Genomic DNA, 12,177 nt, shown 5'->3' with positions numbered 1-12,177 from the left:
ATTATCTTTAAGTATAACTGAAATCAAATGAAAAGATATTAATACTGTAAAATGGCCTGATTTTTCGAATGAAGTATAAAAAAAAAAACTTACATGAAAGAAATAAAAGTTCTATGACCTGCCCTTTAATTTCTGTGTTTAACTTTTAAAATTTATTTCTGAAATAGTTTTATTTTTCTTTGCTCAAATTGAAATGAATCAAATGTTAAACTAACAAATATTTGCTTTCCAAAATTGGGTAAAGATAGGGAGAAAGCACTTCTAGTCAGTGTCTCGGGTAAGTGAGATCTGTTACATTTTAAAAGAGAATTTCACAGAATTTTAAAATGGATATTTTATTTTCAGATGTAAAATATTTAAAAGAAGAGGATGCAAATCGCAAGACTTTCACAGTCAGCAGCACACTGGATTTCCGAGTGGACCGCAGTGACGATGGCGTGGCCGTCATCTGTAGGGTGGACCACGAATCTCTCAATGCCACCCCTCAGGTGGCCATGCAGGTGCTAGAAATACACTGTAAGTAAATGCTACTCCTCAACTCTTTATCTTGGCAGCAGATCCCTCCATCTACATTTAAAATCATTTCAGTATTTCCTGAAGTTACAGCAAATGTGCAGCAAAATCTAGAGCAAAATGATGTAAAATTACTCTTACTAGTATTAATCACATTCAACGGAAAGTAGTCTTTGCCAGAGTATCATTCTTGACAAGGAAGAAAAGTAAAGGAGATAGCAAAAGGTTATTAAAACTCCTAATTATCTCTCAAATGTTGGCTTGATGTATGTGTATGCATTCTAGTTGGTAGGAAGAGCAGTAATTTTGGCAGAATCAGAGAGGTGGGAATCTGATAAAACCTCAAAGAACTTTCTGAATATAACTTTATTATATGAAAACGTGGCTTCCCATCTGTTTTTTAAATTAGAATTTTTTTTACTATTTTTTAAAAATATACTAAATCTTTATGAAGACAGGGGCATATCTATTATGCTGTCTTTCTTAACATCGTTATTGTTTACAAGTGATAAGAACATTAATTGGATGACTCCAGTGAGCACAGGCAGTGCTAAATGCTTTGCTGGTATTATCTCAATTCATGGTATCTCACGTAAAGACATCCGCTTAACAACTTGATCAATAGTTACTACTCTCTTCAGTCATGATTTATGGATAAGAACACTGAAGATTATAGTGGTTGAGTCACTTGGCCAAGTTCATACAACCAGCAAATGGTAGACTTATAATCATGACACTTGTAGTTAGCAAGGTCCTTGGGATATAGTAAATCTAGAAATATCTATCAAAATGAGAATGAGTGGAATTGAAATATGTAAGGTAAAGTTAAAAAGAGTAGAGCACAAAGAGTTATAGTTCTGAATCATTTTACTTGAATATTTCATATATTAGAGATTTTTTTGGTTTGGCTTTATATGTGATAATTTATAGCTTCAATTTAGAATGCATATGGTGTGATATAAAATTGCATTGAATCTTCAAATTAAGATTAAATTAAGTCTAAGTACTGATCCTCTAATATGCCTCATTGTATTTTGTTTTCATTTATCTATTCAACAAGAATATATCGAGTGCCTGCTATGAAACAGGCATTCTTTTGGGCACTGGGGTTGCAGAAGTGAAGAAAGTAGAACATCATTAACAAAACTAACTGAGGTTGTCTCCAAATGTCAAAAGTACTACCACTACCAATGGCAACAAACTCTATCTAGTTCTCTTACAGCATCCATTCTAGGTAGGTAGGAATGACAGAAAAGCAAAATAAATAAATACAACATATAGCATGCTATGTGTTACATTCTATGGAAAAAAAATAGAGAGGTGGTAAGAAGTACAATTAGAATGAAAGTCAAGGTTAGGGAATGTATGTGTATCAATGTGTAACATATAATACATTTATATATGAATATATATTTTATCACATATTATATATTATATTAAATATGATATAATATTATATAGTATTAATGTATCATATAAATATTTTTTAATATTATAAATATATATTTATATGACTATATGTTATGTATACTTTAATATATAGCATATAACAATATATTGAATATAACTATATTTAAATAATTTAATATTTAACTAAATTAATATAGTCAAATGTTTACATAAAATATGTATAAAAATCAGACGGAAAAGCCAGTACAAAGGCCCTAAAGTCAGAACATGTGTGTTGTTTTTATGTTTCTAGAAACAGCAAGGATACCAGTGAGACCAGGGTAGAGTGGAAAGTAAGAGAGTATCATGACAAAAGATCAGAGAAGTACCAGGAAGACCAGACTTTTAAAAAAAATTTTAACAGAGAAAATATCAACCTGATTATTATTTTAAACTATTGCTCATTATATTTTAATGATTCTTATTTTAGTAGTTATTAATTAAAATAATTAAAACTTGAGAGTATATCAATTATATTAGGTTAGTTTATTAATTTTCCTCCTGTTCTCATTGAAGGAAATTTGGAAACAAGTGTATTTTAGAGCCCAAACTGAGATTATTTACAAATTTCAACATTTATTTGCAGTGAGATCTTAGGACAGTTGCTGAAATTGCTTGAGCTTTGATTATAAACTAGAGAATTAATTTCTGCGCAGACAAACTAGACAACTTAAGTCAAGTTTATGGCATTCAGTAAGCCTACAATAAATGTCAAATGCCTTCTTAGTGGGTTCAGGCTGCTGTGACAGAAATACCATAGACTGGGTGGCTTATAAACAACAGAAGTTTATTTCTCACAGTCCTGGAGGCCAAAAGTTCAAGACCAGGGAGCAGGCACATTCAGTATCTGGTGAGGACCTTTATCCTGGTTCATAGTCGGCCATCTTTTCTCCATGTCTGCACATGGCAGGAAGGCCATTTACAACCACAGAAAGCACAGATGTTAAAGCAGAACTAGATTTGCTATTATAAAGCTGCCGTAATTAATCACGCTAATTTTTGAGGTTGTCCTGAATATCTTGGTCTCTGCTTTCAGACCTGGTCATGGAATAGACTTGCCTTTTCTTATTCCACCCCATAGTCACTGAGTAGCTTTATCGGATTATTGTTTAGATTCTAGAGAATTGCTTATGTTTGTTGAAGCTATTTCAGCCTAGCTATAAGATGCCAATTGTCAGCTACCAAAGTCATTTTCACTTCCTTGGAAGTCCAGAATGAAACTATTATACATATCGGGCATTTTTAGCTGTTCACCATATTTCATTGAGCATTATTAAGCAAACTTCATGGGGGAAGGCAATTGAATTATTTAATTTTTGCAGAATTTTACATAAAAAATGTTATACTCGATGGCCAATTAAAAATAACAACTCATTCTATGGTGGTTTAATATGTAAATGGCTAGAAGGCAGAGACTAAATCTATTTAAATTGTTTTTCATAGCATCTAGCGTACCATCATTCAAATATGTGAAGTTAATTAAAACTAACTGATGATAATGCTGAATGTTCCTTTAGGAATGCAGAATATTCCCCAGGGGTGGAATGAGGACTGGAAAGTAGAGAGGGACAGTTAATAACAGTTGGCATCAAAATTCGAGCAAACTGAGCAAATTGAGTGTGGTCTTCATAGACACCTAAGAATAATGAAAAAAAGTCTCATGGTTGTTTCCAGACACAGCAGATGGTTTCAGATAAGTTTCACATTTGTATGATGTGAAAAATTTCATGGGTGCTAGTGGGAGGAAATAGAAAGAAGAATTATAAAAGGGAAAAGATAGCTAGTCTTGAATGTATGGAATATAAATTTAGGATTTCCACATTGTTTTACAATGTTTCTATTATGATTATTCACCAAGACTGGCCCCAATAGAGGAACATTTAGTTTTTTGGACCCCCAGAGCAGAAGAGACGCAATTGTTTTATGTGGTGACTCACAAGAGCAAGTATATATACCTACAGTAATGGGAAGTTATGACTACACCTAAAATAAAAACCTTGTGTTATTGCGAAAAGGCAAGTTTGATGAGAAGTTACCTAAGGGTTAAACACATAGCACCAAGGAGCATAATGAAAACAAATAGTAGGAGGGGTTGCACTTCTAGAGCTAAATGTTTTAACTCTGTAACCCTGTGATACACAATTTAGAAGGACTAAGCCAAAAAATGTATCGCAGCAACATTCATTTCTTTATAAAATATTAATCTTAAATTTTAATGACACTATGATGGAAGAGAGTTTCTTTAAACTTGAAATGTAAGAAAATGTACACTTTTCACTGTGAACCACAAATGCTTGCAAATTTCAAATAATAGGTAATAGCATACTTTGCACCTGAGCAGTGGGAAAAGCCAGTCTTTTTTTTTACAGGTGGATATTCTAATTCATCTTCTTATTTTTACACAGATCATGTTGAAAACAATAACTTTTGTCTGATTTAATTTTAGAACAGATTGTATGAGTCAAATTTTATTTAGTTCTCAGTAAGAATAATGTGTCGCCTCTAACAGATAGAACTATGAACAAAGCACAGGAAAGAAGAAAATAACTGAACATTCATTTTCTGTGTGTGACATTGACAAAATTACATAAAAATCAGCTGTTATTGAAAATGAAAACACAAGAGACAGATTAGTAAAATATTTCAGAATAATGAGTATTATGAGAAAGCATTTTAGCATTGTGGCACTGAACTGCTAATATGGATAAATAAGAACCCAAATTTTAAGTCTGTATGTGTATGTGTGTTGTAAGGTACATTATATATAATCATCGAATCATGAAATCTTAAGCTACTCAGTAATATTTGTTTAGTATTTCTACTTTGTGACAGTGCCATGCTTTTCCTATAAAATAAATAATTATTTACACATGCATGTCATCAACTTTTGAAACAATACATGGTTAAATACGTCATAGAAGAGGACCCAACTAAACAAATTCAGTATGAGCACCATATAAGAAAAAAAAGTAAATGAAAGAGAGGAGGGAGTGACTCTAGAAGCTGCCATATTGAAATTGTGTGCTTAAATGAGATCAATTAGGTTAATGACTGTAAATAAGAAATGCAATATATACCTTAATAACCAAAAATCTCCTGGACCCATTACTATAATAACATAAGGAATTAAATGGTCAATTTACTGTCTTGATCTTTAGCTTCTTGAGGCTTTTATTTCCATTCTAAGTAACATGCAAATAAATAGTACAATTAATCCATTTTCTGCTTAACGCCTTATGTTTAAAAAATGTATTTCTAAAGAGAGTCCTTTCTTGTTTTGCCCTTTTAAACAGAATTACTTTGTCCTGAGAGGAACTGAATTCTCAACTGTACATATCTGCTACTTTTCTGGGTCATGTGATATACATGATCAGTTCTCCCTTTGGGTCTGCTTATTTCAATAAAATAGATTTAAAAAATAAAATTCTGCTTATTGTAGAAGAGAGTCAATACAGATGGGTTTGGAAGCTTCTAATTATTTTGTTTATAACTTCATTTCCACCGTAGACTGACATGGTACAGAAATATTTTCAAATATAGGCAGAGATTCTTTATTAAGTGTAGCTTTGGCATTTGTCTTTTTCCATTGATTAAAAAATAATTATTTCCATCTACTTAGTCCTCCCTACACAAATCTGTATACCTCTTTAGCCCAGGTCAGTGTCTTTTAAATTGTCCTGTGTTAGTTATATCAACTATGCTTCCACTACTTTTCCATTTGTTATAGAAAGCAGTTGATTAAATATTTGAGGCTACATAGGTTTGTTGGACGGAAAGGTGAATGTTACAAGTAGCATTTTAAAATAACATACCGCACACATCTGGTGTTCCATGTGTAAAATGCTGATTTTCTAATTATCTTGTCTGTGACAAATTTTCGGTGGTCCAGAGGCATAGACTATAAAAGGAACCAGGAAAGGTGAAATGAAAACTATCTTTAGGTTAAATTTTAAAAATTAAAATAAACTGTTCTTTTGATAAACCAAATGTCACATTTGTGCATAAGGGTGCCTTGGAAGTATTTTTAATAGAGCCCAAAATATTTCACAAACCTCATGAAATGTGTACATACTAGAATCATGAAATGATCTATTCCACATAACAAAAAGATATTTAACTTCATTAACAAAAGTAGCCTAATGTACAACCTCTATTTGAGATGCTGATAGGTTTTTCAACTTTTTCAGGGAAGATATACTTATTTATTACCGTTTATCATATTACTCATAGTAATGTATTACCGGCACATTTTTATCATGAGTTAATTCTTTTTCTTTTATATATGATGGGACTATTTTATTTGGTCCCTGGCAATATCAAATTATTAGAAGTAATTGGATCAACAAATATTTTAAGTGATCTAAATGCAAGCATTCAAATGTTACTGTAATGTTTCTATTATTAATAGGTCTAACATTTTTTGTGTTATTAAAGTCCAATAAAGAGGAGTGTATGTTTGTGAATAGATTCTAAATGTTTAAAAACAACAGATTCATTGATTAAAATAACATAATATAGTCTCAAATGGCTTTTCCTAATCAAACTGATCATAAAATATGTATTTATAAAACTTTTCAGAAATCTTAACATTGTTTTAACCATTCAAATTAACTTCATATAAAGAGAGTCAAAAATAGTCCCCAAATGATGTAATGTATATATAGTAGAGATGTTAGTGTATCTTTTGCAGATAATTTTAGGTTATTTTAAAAGAGGAAAAAATGAATAAGAAAATGAAACAATTTTGGCAAGTAAAACCTAATATAAACATGTTATTACTAGCTAGTATTTTAAAGTTTCCATTTAATAACCAATTCTATTTTATAAATCTATTTGTAAAAGATACTTAAAAACTGATTTTTTTTCAAAGTGACTGCATTTTTAATGTCCCTTATACTTTCAAGATTGTTCTAGTTCTGTTTTTCTGAATGAATTAAAACACACACACATGAATACAGACACACATTTCTAAGAGAAAAATAGATGATTAGAACACTACTGTTATAGATTGATATATAAACTTTATTAGATTAGCTCTTAATATATCAGCAAAGATTGTCTATACTACTTGTAATCTCGGTTCAGTAGACTTTTTTTTAATCAAAATGCTTTATTTTTTAGAGCAGCTTTCAGTTAACAGAAAAATGAATCAGAAAGTACAGAGTTCCCATATACACCATCATCTCATCTCCATCACAATGTCTCCTACTATTAACGTTTTGCATTTTTTGGTCCTTTTTTTTTTTTTTACAGCTGATGAGCCAATATTAATAGATTATTATTAACAAAAGTTTATAATTTAGAGTTTGCTCTTTATGCTGTGTACTTCTTACCAATTTATAATGTCAGGTAGCCATAGACTTTTTGTTTTTAGTTCTGTTTAGGTTTTAAGTTTCGGGTTTTTTTTTAATGGTGTGTAGATGTAATAATAAAGGGAAAGGGATAGCGAAAAACAATTTTATTAGACTCTTTAATAAGAATTTAAATATAGCAAACTTGAATTTCTATTTAATATTTTCTGGGTTTGATGATACATATTCCCAAAATGGGCAACAACTGTCATGGAAGATCCTGGAACATATCCATATTCTAAGTACTGAGTCCAGACTTCAAATATATCTTTAATTTGTCCTCTCTTAACTGCTTCTCTTTCTTCCTACACTTGATAGTTCATAATTTTTTTTGAAGGGAGTAAAAAATACCTTTTTTCTATCATTGCAAAACATTTCATTTTTAGATTTATAAGCACCAATTACATTTTAAAAAATTATAAATGTCTTTATCATGAATTACCTTCAACATGTTTCTGCTTATAAATTATAAATTCTTTTGCACAAAGAATCACCAAAGATGACAGAATATTGTCTTTTTTTTAGCAAAATCATGTTGCAAAATACTGTGTGATGAAGTCTTTCCTTTTGTTTCCTTATAAATTGTTACCATTTTTTGAATTTGCTAAAATTCATCGAGATTAAGTGAAGACTTCTGTTTCACCATTTTCACTAGATTCTTGACTTCTACTATCTTCTTGCATTTATTGTCTGACCTAATAATTTTGAAATGCCTTTCTCTGTCAGTGTCCTTCTCTTGCCATTATGAGCAGAAAATGAAGATTCTAAATATTCAGCTGAGATCGTGAGTACTAAACACCCAACAACCAACCAAATGAAACTATGATGATGGTGTCTTTATTTCTAGACTTCTTTTCCACCATCATGAAGGAAAATGCATAACCTGAACAACCCTGTAAGTAAATAGGAATCAGGCAGTGGTGATGATTTATATCACCCTTGTGTAATCCTTCCACATCAGCAACTTACTGTGATGATGGAAATGTTCTATATCTGTCCCAAAATAGTAGCTAATAGCTGGCTAGACGTGGCTGCTCAGCACGTGAAATGTGGGTCTTGTGACTAAGGAACTGCAGTTAAAATTTTATTTAATTTTAATCAATTTGCATTTAAATAGCCACATGTTGTTACTATATTGGTCAGCAACACTGTATAATTTCATCATACTTTCACTTTCATTATGTCATCCCTTTTAACATAGTTGGGGATAATTGATGAGTTAGGATGAGTTAATAGTGAAGTAATTCATAGAATGCCAAAGTAACAAGATTTGTTACTGGAAATATGATACATATCATATCATAATATATCTTACACTGACAAAAATCAAACATATTTGTTGACATTAGGAAAATAAAAACAATTTTTTTTCCATTAATAAAAGCTACAAAAAAATGTTCTCATTGTAAAGGAGAAACTTCATGGAGACCATCTGCTCTAACTATGCAGTAATTTTTTTCACTTGACTTTTCTCAATTTAAATATATTTCCAAATATGCCACTAAATTTAAGAATTAGTATTACAATTTTTATTGTTATTGTCATGGTGATTATGATAATGGATGATGATTTTGGCCTTTCACATATTTACCAAAATTATATCTAAGGGGCCATTTTAAAGATTAGATCATGTATGAAATAAAAACAAATCTAATAGTTGACTAAATGGTAACAAACAGGAAATGCAGTATCAACTTCCACACTAAGCTTTATAGTTTTATGCTGTCATTGTATTTGACCTAACCTGTACATTGTGTATTAATATTGTATGTTTGTTAAATAAACATCAAATGCTTAAGCTATCCCATGACAGATTTATAAAAGCTAAAACAACTTGATATAAATGTGTTTATTCCATTGTTTATTGTTTCTTTTTGTGTCCCCATGAGGAATCCATCTAATGTTGCTTTTGATAAACTTCATTTACAAAAGCGTCAAAAACATAAACAGCTTAAAAATGTTTAAAAACACAGTGAGTTCATACTTTTTACTTTGTCCTTTAAATGATGATATGGAGCCTTTTTTTCAAACCTAGGCTTTCAAAAGTGTCAAAATGTCTTACTTAGTTTTGAAATTTGACAAGTGGCCTTCCTGATGCCTTTTCCTAAGTAATCCATCACAGTGTTGAAACTATCAACTAGTTGAATTTCTTCTATCTGCCTCCCAAGCACAACTAACTCTATCAACAATCTTGAATCAAAACTATGCAGTTTGTATCGTTAAATCAGACCATTAGTTTAGGAGAGTTTCATTCAATAGATTCCAAAATTTTATTTATTTTATTATTTTAACTGTTACAAATTCCTAAATTATATATTTCTTTATTCCCTAAATATTTTCATTATTCTAATAACAGGAAAAAACTATTGGAGAAACAATTATTTTAAGCTAAAATGTAAGTAAAGATAACAAATGAGATACAGAGAAAATGTGCTTAAAGTAATGTACTAAGGCGCCCACAATGATAGAAATTTATGAATTCAAATATAAACAAAAATATCAATGCATTTATTATGTGTATTTTTCCTGCCATCTTTTTCTTCTCCGTAAGATTATTCTTGTGACTTTACTTTATCATAGAGACATAATTTGCTTTAAATTGCTTCCTGATCTGATCAGTTTTACATATTGTCAAGTATCTCCTAAAGCCTGTTTTCTGAACCTTACACTCACTTGATCACAAACTTAAGATGATTTCTTACTGCCTCTAGCAAAATGTCCACATTCTTTGGCCTGAAATTCAAGGCTTTGAAAATATAATCCCCTATAATGCTGCTCTCAGAACCCATTTTTAGGTAATGCACCCTATACTTGGAAGTATTTCTAGATGCCTCATATAGTCCACTCTTCTCTACATCAACCTTTTGTTCTGCTCTTTGCCTCAAGTTCCTTTCTTTTTTCCGTCTAGAAAATTCTGCCAGTCTAAATACTATGTATTGTTTGAATTGTTTTAAGTGCAACTTGTTTAGGTAACTTTCTTGGTTTCTGACAAATATGTGTAATCTCTTCTTCCAGAACTCCCATAATGTTTCACCAGAATGCTGTGTTGCTTTCAGTTGTGAACTTTGCATTATTTTGAACTGTGCATGATTTATCTTCCTTATTGGGACTAAATTACTGTGGATATGTAGCACTTGAATAGTAGTAGTAATGTGTCTTGTACTTATTATAAATATGTATTATTTGTACATATTTGTCAAACAAATAAATCATGGCCACAAGAGTAAGTTTTCACTAGAATTATAAGAAGTTGTCAGACAGTTGAAAGAAAAGTACCTGATAGTTTTCAGCATTATGAAAAGAATGTTGTGAGTTAAAAGGAAAGTAAAAGTTTGAGTTTTACTGGAAAATTACAAATAGGAAAAATAAATTAGACATCTTAGAAAAAGTAAGTCTCACACAGAGAGAATGAATAGCAGGTAGTGCTGCAGCTGAAACGGTTCTGGTTAATTCTGTGTATATCAACCCACTACTCCCAATAAAAAGTGATAGACCTTGAGGTAGAGATCGAGCTTGATTTGCAGCTTTTTATTTCAGGAAAGTATCCTAATGGCCTGAGCCAGAGTATTCAGCATTTCCTTCATTTCAGATATCCAAGCATCACATATAAATGCACTCAGTTTCACAGTTCTCTAGTACTTCCCACTTCCAGTAACAAGGAAGAGATATATAGATAATGAAGTGAGTCAATATAAATATTTTAGAGGAGGACACCATTAATATTTTGAGTCCACATAATCCTTTGTTGTGGAGGGACTGTCTTGTGCATTGTAGGATGTTTATCTAATGGGTAGCTTCTACCCATTAGATGGTATCCCCTCTCCTTCTCTCCTGCACTGTCATAGCCAAAAATGTCTCCAGAAATTGTCAAATGGCCTTGAGGGGACAAAATTATTGCTAATGGAGAACCATTAACTATTCCAGAGTAAACTCTAAAGTGGCTTCACAGAGGTGAACTGTTGCATAATTTTCTGTGTATTAATGTAATTACCAAGAGATTTTTATAAGGGTGCTAAATAAAGTATTTTGTTCAAAAACCTTCATGTAATATAGTTGCCATTAAGGCAAAGAATCACAACTCCTTCACCTGCAAAATACTTAAAAGTTGCTAAATTCCCCTTGACAGAAATTTGCTGTGGGGATATTTCTATGTTATTCATGAAGAAGAAGAATATGTGAATAAGAAAGATACATTGTAATATATAAGGTAATATTCATATTTATATTTCCTCAGTTTTATTCATATGTAATTGACATATAACATTGTAATAGTTTAAGGTATACAACATAACTATTCAATCTATGTATATATATAGCTGAATGATTACCATAATGTTCAATTAATATCCATCACTGCACATAATTACAGATATTTTCCTTGCAAGAAGAACTTTTAAGATCTACTCTCCAAACAACTTTTAAATATACACTACAGTATTGTTAACTATAGTCACTGTGTTGTACATTACATCCCCAGAACTTACTAGTCTTGTCACTGGAGGTTTGTACCTGTTAATCACCTTCACTCAAAGAATATTTTCATCTGTCAAAGAAAAAAAGACATGAGAGAGAGATGTGAGAGAGTTTTAAAAAAAGATAGAGAGACAGAGATAGAAAGGTTATGCATAGAACTCAGCAACATTGTCAGACACGTTTTACAACTTGCAGAACATGTAGAGACAAAGCAAGTCTGGGGCCCTGTTCCAATTCAACCAGATGTAGGAAGAGTTGATTCTGAATACCAATAGAGCACGAATTACCATAAGCATCAATCCCTCTTGTACTCAAGAGAGAACAGAAAACACAAACTTGCTGAGGTGTGGTGGATCAGGAGAGATTCACACTGTCGAGGGTGATGTATGAT

The 12,177-nt window shown here is 31.3% G+C and overlaps 1 protein-coding gene across 10 annotated transcripts in view; it reads left to right on the top strand.

Moving 5' to 3' along the window:
* CADM2 (cell adhesion molecule 2) overlaps window positions 1-12,177 on the top strand; it is a 489,482-nt gene that overhangs the window by 366,067 nt on the left and 111,238 nt on the right. For all 10 annotated transcript variants that reach the window (XM_072967458.1, XM_072967476.1, XM_072967472.1 and 7 more), the window contains one exon: window positions 346-516. In XM_072967458.1, coding sequence (XP_072823559.1) covers window positions 346-516 — 171 coding nt within the window. The remainder of the gene's footprint in view (window positions 1-345; window positions 517-12,177) is intronic.

This window comes from Vicugna pacos, chromosome 1 (assembly GCF_048564905.1).
Source record: "Vicugna pacos chromosome 1, VicPac4, whole genome shotgun sequence".
NCBI lineage: Eukaryota > Metazoa > Chordata > Mammalia > Artiodactyla > Camelidae > Vicugna > Vicugna pacos.
The sequence above is the reverse complement of the archived record's forward strand: the minus strand, read 5'-3'. Positions and strand labels throughout refer to the sequence as shown.